This window comes from Fukomys damarensis, unplaced genomic scaffold, assembly GCF_012274545.1.
Source record: "Fukomys damarensis isolate Sample0158 unplaced genomic scaffold, DMR_v1.0_HiC HiC_scaffold_26, whole genome shotgun sequence".
Classification (NCBI taxonomy): domain Eukaryota; kingdom Metazoa; phylum Chordata; class Mammalia; order Rodentia; family Bathyergidae; genus Fukomys; species Fukomys damarensis.
In genome coordinates, this window is record NW_022900938.1 from 31,722,452 (window position 1) to 31,736,785 (window position 14,334).

Genomic DNA, 14,334 nt, shown 5'->3' on the forward strand with positions numbered 1-14,334 from the left:
CAGATTGTTTCATTTTACCAATATAGGCTATCATCACAGAACTTTAAATGTTCTGCAAATACATTATTAGCACATGTTTATATAATCTTCTCATCTATCCAAGCACCCTCTGTCTGTACTCAAACCATCTTGGTGAAGGACCTGAATATTTTTTTCTAGCCTACCGTTTGTAAATTCAATGAAAATTCATTATTAGGAAAACAAAATTAAACAACAGATATACAAAATACAAATCTCAGTTGTTTTATCATTAGAGTTAAAGTTATAAAATTAGTCTATGAAATTTCTATAAAAGATTCTGACTACTTAATATCTGCACTTACATTGCCATGAAGGAACAATAAGCAGATTTTAGATTATGCACAGCCCTGTCACTATGCCTTGAAACATCAAATCTGCATCAACATTTTGTTAATTTTCTGAGCATTTGAAACGCTTATAATTTCTAGGTTTGTTGAAGATATTTATAATTTTAACTGCTTGCAGGAAGTTATTTTATTAATGATTTTTAGACCAAGAGAACTTATAGATAGAGAAATTATTTTTGTGCAATCAAAATCTTTTCTTCTATCCCAATTCACTTTTTGTGATTCCCTCAAAGAGGGAAAAAAGTTGTCATCAAAAGCAACATTTTATGTAGGTATCTCTATCCATACAAAGTATACTCTAGTAATTCAATATGCCACAGTATTGGAATTACTGCAAAAGTAAGCTTTGAAATAATTATGATATATTTTAGAATTTTAAACATGCATAGTGATAATATATTTGTCCACTAAATGTTAAACAGTTTTTTCAAATCTTGGATATATTTGAATGGTTTGATATGACTTCATTTTGAGCTTATGTGCTTCAAAGATAGTAATATATATTTTGCTAGCAACATATATTCAAAATATAGATTGCTGATCTCAAAATAAATCCTAAAGCACTCCACTCTAAGATGTGAAAATAATCTATTTTAATATAAAAAATCCTTACAATAAAAGATACATACATTCTCTTCATATGGTCAAATTCACTGCGTTTTTGTCACTATTATTGTCAATTATTGTCACTATTATTGTCACTATTATTGACTCTTTTGGTTATAGTTATTTTAAAAATGCACATTAAAAAACATTTGAGAGTAGAGGACAATTAATAAAGTTATAATTAACCTACATTGGTTTATTAAACTACTTAGAGACCCTTTTCCTTGTTAACACACTAGGTTACATTATACAAAAAACTCTTAACATGCCAAATATATGATCTTCTTGTGTAAGTGATTCTAAGTGATTCTTGAGGGGAAACCAAAATTGACATCTGACAAGGTTGAAAATTATCACAACTGCAGGCACAGTGGAGGTCTTTCTCCAAACTGTCAGAATTGTAAAATCTGCGCCTTGGAATCAATTGAAATAAATATTCCCCCTACTTAACCAAGAATGTTAATTATAGCAGATATTTCTAGTATGAAGTACATTTTGTTGGTTGAATACTGTACAATGTTAATTTCAGTCAAGGATACATTTTCAGTCACCACATCCCATTTTCTCCAATTGTTTTATCAAAGCTAATTCAGTGTATGTAAGATAATTTTAGTCTACTTTTTATGTTTCTCTCTTTTTTGTCCTTATATGCTCAAAACAGACAATGGTCGCAATGTCAAAGGTAACGTACAAAGTCAAATCTCACCCTCTGACGCTTCCAGTGCCCCTTTACTCGGCATGTTAACTTGCCTGCTGTCTGCCCTGTTCAGTGCAACATCTCCATGCTGCCCTTAGCTAGTCCAGGTGCCTGGTGGACACATCGCGGCTTGATTTTGCTGGAGACATTGTTACTTTCTCGGCTGTGCCATCAAAATAATTACGAACACCTTTTTCCTGCAAGGAGCGAAACCATAGGTTGACAATGAGCATTTCATAAATATTTAAATCATTTGGAAAAAAATATCAAGCTAAATATATTTCAGTGTGAAAGAAGCACATAAGCCTATTTCAGGGGAAATTTTTAAAATAATGACTAATTAAAAAATGAAAAAGTGCTATATGACAGCATCACTTCATTTGTTCCTCTTTTGTTTCCTTAAAACTAGTTTCACGTTCCTGGATGGCAGGGGGTATGGTTTTAAGCTTACTGTAGTAGTATACTGTACATGCATGAAAGTCATTTAATCATTTTTAATCATATTCTTTATTATTCTGAAATCAATGGCTTGACCTCCAACTACCATAGGATAATGTTTAATTGGACAACACTCTGATTAAATTGGATTTGGCTAAAAATTTAAGATTCATTTCTGTTTTCTACTATATCAGAGTAGAACATGAAAACCATATTATTCTTTTCAAATTGAAAACTCCTGGTTTGGTCTTTTGATTGAGGCCATGCATGCTGAAGTGGATGTGTAAATGGTGACAGTGACTTATTTTGTGCATGTGTGTTGCATGAACACGTCTCCACTAGTAACCATCGTTACTTAGAATTCACTGTACTGACCACTTCTATATATCATTGGTACTCTAACCACTGTGCAGTTTTATGTTATGATTTCTCAATTGCTTCCTTAAAGAAGTCAATGCTGGTTCAAAGTATAGGGGAAGTGGGAAGGGTAGGGGAAAGGAAAGAAGGGAAAAGAAAAAAATGAGAAAAGGAAAAAATGGAAACAAATATTTGTAAATAGGGGAGGGTGGAGGAGAAGAAGGGAGGGGTATGGGGAAGAAATGAGAACCAAGACCTGTCAGGTAAAGGTACAAGATCCTAATGATGAATGTAACTGTACTGTATACCTAAAATGTACCAATAAACTCAATTTTAAAAAAAAGAAGAAAAAAAAAAGGAGTTAAAGCTGGTGTTGATTATGAATTAATAGCATTGAAAACCAAGAATGTTTTCTAGTCAGCAGCCCAGGATAATTTAAAAATAATGGAATTATTTTTAAGCAATTGTTTTAAGCAATTTCCCCTTAGCCCTCCAAACTTTATTTTGTAAGCACTTCAATAAAGCCCTTTGGAGGTTATCTCTAATAGTGGGATGGGATTTTATCTATTAAACATAATTATTCTGTCCTTGTCCTGTCCAATGTAATTTCTAAAAGGGAACAAATTAGTGTCAGTTATGGGTGATGATTTTAGTTACACAGTTGAGAATGTAACCTCAAGAAAGAGCTGTCTAGCTCTTGCCAACTTGCCTGTGTGAAATATGACAGGCTTAGTATCTAACAATTAGCAGGAAATTGGTAGATATTAGTTTTCCAGTGTTTTTCTAAGTAGAATGAATATTTTTTCTCAATAAACACAAAATTAGACTGACTCATGGTAGAAATTAATAGTTCACCTATCTGACAAACTTGTCATTTTGTTTTTAATTTTATAAACTAATTCATCAAATGAACTCTTCATCTTCAATTACCTTCTACTACCTTGCAATAGCAATAGCCTGAATAAAAACATTTTTATAAATCTAGATTTCAATTCAATAACAATTTGGAATATGTTTCAGAACTTGGGATTAATATTCTCTAAACCATTACAGAAAATTTTAACATGTAAATAATTATAAAGTTAAACCCCTAAATTGGAGGAAATATTTGCAAACTTAATAAATTCTAATGTTAATATACACTCCCCAAATTTTCATTATTCCTTCATGCTCTAGTTTTGAGAGCTATTAAACAATATTTAAGTTCCTTCCTTTAATATTTTCACAGGACAATTAATATATAGGATGAGGAATAATGCATTGAGCTTTTAAATATTTTGACTTTGTTTCTAAGACAGATTTAAATTTTTTAAATTACAAAATAAAAAACATTTCTAAACTGCTTTGTATACAAAATGCATAATTACAATTAATGATTTCAATAATTAATTCGACCAAAAATAATTTTATTACAAAACAAAATAAGTGCTTTAGGAATACATTTGGAAGGTCTTCAACATCATCTGGTTTTTTCCCTTTAGGTGAGGTGTTGGCTGATTCCTTTGCACAAGTCGTACCAGCATCTTTGTCTCCAGAAGAGGCCATTCTTTAACTGTCTTGGGAAGTCCATTTTAGTTCCTATTGCACAAACAGCCAGCCTAAATCCCTCCTGCTGAAATATACTCTTCTTTTCTCTCACCTATCACCAGGCGGAGATAGTGATGCAATATCTCTGACTATGCTAATCGTTAACGTAGTATTACAATATAAACACAGCAAATTGGTACTTTTCTTCCAAAATAAAATAATTTCGACTTCATCTTCTTCTTGCAATCTATTTTTTATTTAATAAATTTATTTCATTTTCTAGCTTCTTAACCTGAGTCTTTTTTTAGAAAGTATAACCTATTATCAAGGAGTGAAAATGCTACTTCAAATAAACTGCACACTCAATATATGTAAATGTACATATTATAATTTCTTTAGCATGTGAGAGGAGTATTTAATCTTACCTCAAACATTCACAAACTATTTTAACCTCAATCATAGTGGCTGCTCCTCTGGTCTGCCTTTCAAATCAATACAAAGTTTACTCCATTTATTCTAATAAATATCATAGATAAATTTTTGTCCCTCTATTATGTCCTTTTCCTTATTTTTTTAAGAAGCCCTGCATTTTTCTAATATTGATGTTTTTAGTTTCCAACTATGTATGAATCTGTCATGTGAGTCAGAAACTAAACTACTGTGAAGATTTATTACAGTTTTCACCTGCATGCTAGCCAGGAAACCTATCAGACTCATAAGGGAAATAAATCAATTTGATACAACTTGTTTCACAGAAGTTACATTGGCCATTACCCAGAATTTTGTGTGATCTTATCAGGATTTCCAAATTTATTTTTCAATGATGACAGTTTTCTTCTGCAAATTACATGTCATCTAGTCAAACAGAAATTGTGGATTCTGAATAAATGTAATCTTATGATTTTTTTCTAATACTTGTCTTTACAGGCTAAACTTACTGCCTTATATTTATTGACAAGAGTTCTTATACGAGGCTCAATTACTAAATGTTTTCTTCAATGTTAAGAAATTTAAGTTCTATCAAGTAAGCTCAAGGTCCTAAGAAATATTTCACATAGACATGATTCAAAAATAAGTTTAATCTGTTTTTCCTCTTCCGTTTCATTTTGCCCTCAAGAATAGCTTTTTAAAATAATATATATACACGATGTACCTATCTATACTTCTAGCAGAGTCTAAAAGTGAATAAATTCTTCTTTAATGTTTCATAACTCATTTTTAAATATCATGATAATGTAAAATTTTAACCTAAAATTTTTTCCAGTTCTGATTTTAGCCTCTAGCTTGATCCCTAAATGTAGAGTAATTTTTTGTAGCTATAAATTGTCCTGCTGTATATTTAATTAGATACTTGGAACATATTAAAACTTTATCCAAATATTGGTTTAGTTTACTTGGTCATGGTTTTCCCTCTTCTTCTAATATATTAAATAAGTTAATGTAGTTATCTAGCTTGCAAATGTTACTCTAAAGAACATTTAGTCCTACTGTATACTTTTGAGTTTTACCTTTCTTTCCATTGAATCTATTATTTCTCTTTCTTCTGCCCATTCAATTTCTTTAAATTCATTTACTTTGTTTTTCAGGCTATTCTCCTTGCTTTCATTAGAAACCTAAATTCCTTCTATTTGTTATCCCTCTTCAGTGAGGCTGACTTTCACCTTTAAATTCTCACAAAGGCCTCTCTGAATATAGGCCTAGGAGGTAGGAAAGCCTGTATTCTGATATAGTCCTTGCTTCTTAGGTCCATTTGACATCATATTCTGTCAGTTCAAGTTTAGAATTGGCAAAATAAGGATATTGTCCATTCCCACCATAAAGCAATTAACATTTTTATTGGAATTTAAATAAGGTTTTTAGAAAAACTTAAGCAAACATCAATCATCTTGAAGACCCTAGAAGACTTTTACACATGAAAATCTTGTTCAAGATCAAGTGAAGCATAATTATCTTTATTTCACAAGATGCAATAAATTTCAGTTCCTAATCTAAGTAGCATGCATTAGTTAACTTAAGTAATATATTAAATTATGCTGAAATTATTAATCAACTTCAAAATATTTAGATTCTCTCTAAGACTAGATATGTCTAAGACTAGATATCAAGCTAGCTCTCTAAGACTAAGAATTTAAAAGAAAATAGATTGGCGAAACTATTTTGAAGATTTTTCCAACAGCAAATATGAAAACCTAAAATAGTGGATAAATGAAGTTTTAAACTCTGAAAAAATATATGATTTTTCTTCAGAGTTTCTCATCTATATCAGACATGATATTTTCTTATTTCAACATATATCTCATTATACTTACTTTATTTTCATACAATGAAAATCAGAGATAATTTAACCTCTATGTAAAAGACCAACACAAGTTCCTAAGTGTAATATAAAGGAGAAATAAAAAGGAAAGCAATTAATAATCAAATGATAGTTCTTTCAAAATGCTAGTGTTCAGCTATAAATACACTAGAAGACATAATGCAATAATCATACATATGAAAAATATCATGCCTTAAAATTATTAAGACAGGAGAAAACATTCAATATGCAAACTGATAAAACGATAAAGCAGAAAAAATATGGGTATATAGTAAAATAAAAACTGGTATTTTGAATGAATAATAAAATATTGGACATATATGAATTTTAAAAGTGGAAAATAATCAAAATAATTATATAGCAAGAAAAACTAGGGTGAAATTAGGAAGTATCAGGTTCTTACAAGCAACCTGACCTTTAATTTTAAGTATCCTGTCAAAACATTTCTGTGTGATAAAATACAATAACATTAATTGCACAGAAGAACAAATTACCATTAGATATTGGAGTATAAATTTATCTTCATATTTTTTAAAAATAGTTTGCAAACTGTATGCTTTCTTAAATAATGAAACATAGAAAATGAATCAAAGAAGTAAATGACCATCAAGACATTACAAAAAAATATTGACAGATCTCCAGAGAGTTATTAGAATGAGACTGAATACCAACAGGTGATCCCGAGACAAAGAATTTTAGATGTTTAGTTGTGTAGCACACAGATTTACACTTCATACATCATTGCACATACATAGACTAATGAAAACATATTTTAAAATAAATACTATTCATCATTTAAATTTGCAATTATCTGCAAATTTAATAATAGTTGGCCCAAAACTGGCAAAAAAATGAACCAAGTCTTAGTTTCGGTATTTTCAAATCAGAAATACAATACAGCCTGTGACTTGAACTCTAGAATTTTGTCTTGGTCACTCCACACCAACATACCCCAAAGTAGCTCTCAGTATCACAATTTTCCAAAAATAACAAACAACTTTTAATAAAACTGTGAACAAAGCAATATTTACCTTCCCTCCTCGTAGCAGTGGTAGTTCTGAAAATTTTAATTTATATTAAAACCATGTAAAAACACATTGCCTTATTTTATTTGAAACTAGTTCAAGACTCAGATCATTACAAACAAGCTTTTTATCTCCAGGAATGTCCCTTGGGACCTTGAAAGAATTTATTAAGATTGTGATTGATACTCAAATTCTTCCAGCTTTATGAGAACCAAAATGCCCTCATAAATGTTCCCACAGGTGAAGTGCTGACGTGGTGGAGATCATGTGGTCATAAGTGTAGCAAATACAGTTTGTTGGAATCGGTAACAAGGGCAAGCAAAGTATATTAACAGTGCTTTTCTGCCTATTAACATCATAGATGATCTATGTTTTACTCAAAATATCTTTGTATACAATTTGCTACTGAAATTCAACATAAACAAGGATGATATAGAAAGAGAACTGAAACATGAATTTGGAGGGTTTTAATACAATTTAACTGTATACCTGAATTCTACATCTTACCTATATCTCTGGGTACAGTTAAATTACATAAAGCATTAAAATGTGCTCGAATTGGGAAAAAGACAATAAATAATTAGTGTAAAGTTCTAGCATATTTAAAAAATACAAAATGTTAAAATATGTGCCTAAATATAGGCATAGAATGATCAAAACAAGAGAAAACTATCTGGAACATGCTATAATAAGAAATATGTGTGATGTGAAGATTTCTATGAGGGTCTGGAGAATAAACCGTCAGTCAGAGACCTATTTGAAGAAAGGTCTGTCTATCTTGGTGTTACTCTGATCTCTATGTACAAATGAGCATACTAGGAGCAATAAATAATAAGGGAACTCAATGATATTTTCACCAAGATAGTCTTGTTATCATCACGGGAGTGAAAAGAAATGCAATTAAATAGATATAATGTTTGTTAAATACACAAAATTTTCTTAAAATTACTTCAAAGTTTTATAATAAATATGCATAAACATTTATATGCAAATATGGTGTAATTTTCCCCACAATAACTGGGAACAAAATGATGAGTACAGTATTATGTTCGTAGCACTGTTTGACTTGAGTTGATTGATCCAAAATATGAAACCTACAAGACTAATTTTAAGTATTTGTGCTTTGCTTGATGCCTGAAGTACCTTTTGATCCCTAAAATGTATTTGAGTCAGAACAAGGCATAAAACAACATAAAGCAAAATATGCCATGTAGAAGTTCATGCATGAAATTTGTATGTTTCAACCACTCTGAGGCAAGCAAGGATGACATACGCACAACTGGACCCAGGATTTGTATAAAATTCTTCCTGATATTAACTTTTAACTGCCAAGTTATTATATGAGTAATATACCCACCGAACCAGAAAGTTTGAAGCATTTTGACTCTCTGTAAGCAACAGATAAGATTTGGATGTTGATGGTCAGACTACTCACTCACAACAAAGGAAAAAAGAGCCAGCACCTTGCCAAATGACTTGTGTGGGAACAGAATGTAAGACATGGCTGAAAATTATCAACCCCAACCATGTTCTGCTACCTAGCTATGTTCGCTCCTAATATAAGCTCTATTTGCTAGAGCTTTATTCTTATATGGTTTTTACAGTGGCTTTTGTTGCTTCTTGGAAAATGTTTGCTCTTAAATCTAAATGAGAGAAAAAGTGGAAAGAAAGATTTTAAAATCCCACACAGGATTTTGTAGTTTCTAATAGAGTACACACACATACACACACACACACACACACACACACGCACACACACACACATGAGCGCATATGCATACACTCACACAAATGAGCGTTTGTGCTCAGTTTCACCTGGGTTAAAACTTCTAGGCTCTTTGTGGGGTATTTCATACAGGTATGGAAGCATGTGAAGAACCCAAGGGCTGATACTTCTCAGTGACACACAAAGAGAGTAAGTCAAGTTGTTACAGGGTAAACTTCATAAATGCATGACCCATTCATAAATTTCATGACCAACATGATTGGAACCATAGGCACGTTTTTCCTTGAGCAATCCCCAGATTATAAAACAAAATTCATGAAAAATTTTGAAGGTAGAATTTGACCAATAACAGGGAGTAGAGGTTGTTTTTTTGTTTGTTTTTTGTTTTTTGTTTTTTGTTTTTTTTTCCCAGCAGCCGTTAGCGAAAAAAGCCAACTATAGATTTAAGATGTTACTTGCCCTCTGGGTGTATACCTAGCACCCAGTCTTATCCTGATAGTCCCATGACCCTCCATGTGGCAGAAGGTGACTCTAAGTACTATGTTTAGGTATCACCTGGATATATTTAGTTACAAATGAATCAGGGCCACATTGGACATGGATCATTAGCAAGGAACTTGGAACAACTTCTTTTAAAAAATTTTCTTTCAATACTATTTTTACCAGTACTTTCCAATTTTTTTAGGACCTTTTAATCACATCAAGTCAAGCCTCCTGGGATCCACATCGGATTCAAACCTCAACAAATACAGCACCATTAACAAGATTCCACAGCTCACTCTGAATTTTTCAGATGTCAAAACTGAAAAAAAGAATACATCCCCTCCTTCTTCAGATAAAACTATTATTGCACCCAAAGTTAAAGATCGAACCCACAATGTGACAGAGAAAGTCACCCAGGTAGGAAATGATTTTATTATAAATTTTAATTGTGTTTGAGGTTATTGTATATGCTTTGTCTTATGAATGATTATCAATTGAGGTAAGGCATTCATTTGTACTCCTATGTATCTTGAGGTATTGGATTCTGTCAACACTCAAGTTACTAAAGCATTCTACAAAATGCAATAGCTATATTTATGGATGTTTTACATGACTAACAGGGATTTACTATTAAATCATCCTCCTTGTGCTCACTTCGGCAGTAGATGTACTAAAATGTCATACTTTTTGCACTAAGTGGAGTCAATTGACTCAGGGGAGAGAACTGGCTGAGACGATGAAAAATCAGAGTGAAACAATACACTTCACAAGAACACTATTACATTGTTTTCAAATAAATATTGCAACTTGAATAGCTACTGTCTAGAAGCCCTGCCTCACAGGAGATATAAAAATGATTTGTACTTATTATATCAAAATACCAACCTAAGCAGCACCCACTTTTTGCTTACAGTGCACTTACATTGTTAGCAACTCACAACTATAAAATTTGTCAAGTAAACAGTTCTTATAAAATTTACAAAGTATGTTTGTTTAGCATGCATTTGCATAAAGTGTCCACGATATGCGAAAAAACTTGACACCCAACTCTATCCTCTTTCTCAAATTAATATTTTTCTGTAATTACAATCACTATAAACACTATACTACTGTTTGTACATTTCATGTGCAAGGTAAAATAGCAATGAAAAAGCTATGAATCAGTTATAAATGGACTTGAACAATCTACATTTTTGTGATGAGAAATTATATATGCCATTACATTGGTGAGACCATCTAGCATACATTTTAATATCTGGGTAGTAATTTAGGCACTCTACACATATCAGTCTTCTTAAATTATATAGGTATAGCAGTTTCCAATGAATAGACCACAGTTTTATGTGTTTATTGACAACATTTTGATAGCTTTGAATTTTACTTGCAGTTATTTTTCTCTTGAAAATTATTGTATAGACAGTAACCATTACAAGGATATGTAGATATTCAGAGACTTGAGAAGAGACAGCAGAAAGGTTGGAAGTTGTAGGGCCAGTGTTTTCATGAGTGGTGAACCAGAAGCAATGGTAATACTGGGAGCTTCAATGCAGGCCGGTGAGGATGATGGTAGCCACTTGCTCCAGCCAGGTGTCATCAGAAAGAAATGTTTGACCAATGAATAATCTCAAATCTTCCTGTTTATAAAAGACATAGGGAAATTGGGATTTAAGATAAACTCATTTCCAAATCTGGCAGACTTTTCAACTCTTCCCAGGTAAAACAACACAGCCTTCGGGCCTGTACACAGCTAAGTGTGATCTCAGCAAAGCTTCTATGTGCTGATCCACCATGAGGGCTGCCCTCTTCTACCACATTCTGCAGAGCCTCTCTAAGGGCCAAAGATGGAATCTGCTTTGGGGGCTTCTCATTTGAGTGTAACAGGAAGCAAATATAAGTGCATGCTAGCAAAAAATACAGGAACACAGAATACAGAGAATGTAATTAAATGGTAAGAGCAGAATTTTCAAGGAAAGCAAGGTAGGATTGGATATTCAGGTTGGATCTGAAAGATAATTTATCAAACTGGGCGGAAAGTGTTAAGTTAAAGTCTAACTCAAACCAAGTGAAGTGCATGCCTATAATTCCAGTACTCTGGAGATGGAGGAAGGAGTATTGCAAGTTGAAGCCTAACCCTGGCAACTTAGTGATTTAGGGAAACTCTATTAAAAAAAAATAGCTGAAAAAGAGTATGAGATGCAGTCTTGGTGTTTAGCTCAGTTCAAAAGCCCTAGGTCCTATCCACTGTACTGCATAGGAAAAAAAAAAGCATAAATCAAAATCAAATAGGCTTATAATTTAATTCTGGTTAAGTCACTTATCGTGTACCATGAAGACGAGACACAATTATTGTGTGACACTGATGCAAGTTTAAAGACTAACAAAACTTATTCTCAGATATGATATAAAGTTTAAATAGAAAAATATGTGGAAAATATTAACCAAGGTGATAAGTGTGTGTCAAGCAATATCTGCCACTATTTACCAATGATCTTGTATGACCCTACTTGCTCTCACTGCCACCTGAAAAGTCCCTTTATCTCTACATGCTCAAGACTTCATAAAACACCTGGCAGAGTAGAGTTCATCAAATATTTGCTGAAGGAAGGAAGGAAGGAAGGAAGGAAGGAAGGAACGAAGGAAGGAACGAAGGAAGGAACGAAGGAAGGAACGAAGCAAGGGAAGTTACGTTACCAGAGGAAGGGATAAGAATTTGGTGAAGGAAAGAAAAAGTACTTTTCTCCATCTATTGAGATGATCGTATGGTTTTTGTTCTTCATTCTGTTACTACAGTGTATTCCATTTATTGATTTACATATGTTGAACCATCCTTGCTTCCCTGGCATAAATCTGACGTGGTCAAAGTATATGATTTTCTTAATGACCCTCTGTATTCTGTTTGCCAGTATCTTATTGAGGATTTCTACATCTATGTTCATTAGGGAGATTGGCCTGTAATTCTCTTTTTTGGTTGGATCTTTCCCCTGTTTTGGAATCAAAGTAACACTTACTTCCAGGAATAAATTCGGATGTATTATTTTTCTTTCAATTTAATTGAAAAGTTTAAATAGTAGTGGCAATAATCCTTCTCTAAATGTCTTGTAGAATTAAGTAGTGAAGACATCAGGACCTGGACTTCACTTTGCTGGTTAATTTTTAATTACGTTTTCAATTTCACTGATTGTAATTGGGTTGTTTAGAATTTTTATATCTTCTTCACATTTTAACATTTTAATAAATGTTTTAAACTAATACTATGGGTTGAATATTTCCCCTCAAAATTCATATGCTGAAGAGTAGTGGTCAGTGTATTTATGTCTAGACCTGATGAGGTCATGAGAGTGGAGGCCTCATCAATGGGATAGTGCCTTTGTAAAGAGCCTCCTGTTTAGGACACAGTGAAAAAATGACCATCTAAAAACAAAGTAGCAACACCTGCCTGGTACCATATCTGACAGCAACTTGATCTTAGACTCTCTACCCTTCAGAACTCAAAAAATAAATTTATGCTGCTTATGAGGTACCCAGGTGATGGTATTTTATGTAACATCCCACATGCACTAAGATGACTCCTTACCGCTAATGGAATCTAGGACCCACAAAAAGGCTACATATTTTTTCCTATAATTCATACTTTCCCGCATTTTTTAGCATCCTCTCCTACTGTCCACAGGACCCCAGTAGGAGAGAGAAAAGTTATTCAGTGGCCTTTTATGGATACCGAAAGATTAGAATTGGATGGTGTTTTGTAAGTACTAATCTTTTTTTTTTTTTTCAGTATGAAGATTTAGTGAATAAAAGAATTCTCATTCAAGTAGGAAACTTAAGTGGCTACAACACTGGTCAGAAATGCTGAAAGGCTGGATTAAACTAGTCTGGGGAAAATTAGTTGGAACACTTTATCTTCTTTTTAATAAGTCTTTAGGTCTTATTAACAAAACTTTCAATTGTCCATATGCTAAATGAAGCAAGGTAAAGACGAAATACTGTAAAATTCTTCTTATAGATATAGCCTTTAGAAATTTCATTCAAGTACTTGAAAGCAGAACTATACTATAACGTTTTTCCATTTGTAGTGTTTGTGAAGTTTGGCAATCATAGCTGTCTTAACCACTTTTCTGTCAATGGGACAAAATACCTCACTCTTCAAACTTAAGGGAGGAAAGGCTTATGCGGTTTCAGTGCATGATCACAAAAGGAAGGCAGAAGGGCATGGTGGAGGAACAGAGGCACAACCCATAGTAGTCAGGAAGTAGAGACAGAGAGAGAGAGAAGCCGGGAGGCAAGAATATACACTTCCCTGTCACACCTCAGAGACCCAATTCCGTCCAGGGCCCGTCTCCTAACAGCACATTTCACCAAGTAAATTTATCAATGGATGAATCCATTGATCAATATAGCACTCGGCCCAGTCACTCTCCAAACATGGGAGACTTGGGGAGATATGTCAAAAATAAACCATAAAACAACTATATTTTCCTTTAAAAAAGCTGATTTGGGGTTCACAGAGCACTCAACAGTAAATTCTAAGCATTTCTCAGTGCACAAAGAATAGATCAAACTTCAAGAGAAAAAAACCTAAATAAAAAAGACAGTTGCTCTTTCTTCATATTGTTTTTTCACTCTTTGAATCTTATCACGGAATTAGAATTGGGCAATTAGTTATTTGCCTTCTTAGCTAGAGTGAGTTTCTATTACATTCTGTCACATCACTGATTGATAAAGTATCACGTGACTTTCCTGTAATGTTGTGCAATCCAGTGTCACATGAAACTTTTGATGTTCTTTTTTTT

At 32.8% G+C, this 14,334-nt stretch overlaps 1 protein-coding gene across 8 annotated transcripts in view; it reads left to right on the top strand.

The window, feature by feature from the left end:
• Nucleotides 1–14,334, top strand: part of Kcnh7 (potassium voltage-gated channel subfamily H member 7) — a 434,113-nt gene that overhangs the window by 295,453 nt on the left and 124,326 nt on the right. For 5 of the 8 annotated variants that reach the window (XM_010606854.2, XM_010606860.2, XM_033756284.1 and 2 more), the window contains 3 exons: nucleotides 1,636–1,656; nucleotides 2,081–2,104; nucleotides 9,747–9,961. In XM_010606854.2, the coding sequence (XP_010605156.1) occupies nucleotides 1,636–1,656; nucleotides 2,081–2,104; nucleotides 9,747–9,961 (260 nt within the window). The remainder of the gene's footprint in view (nucleotides 1–1,635; nucleotides 1,657–2,080; nucleotides 2,105–9,746; nucleotides 9,962–14,334) is intronic. The other 3 variants (XM_033756285.1, XM_010606856.2, XM_010606859.2) reach the window with 3 other exon arrangements.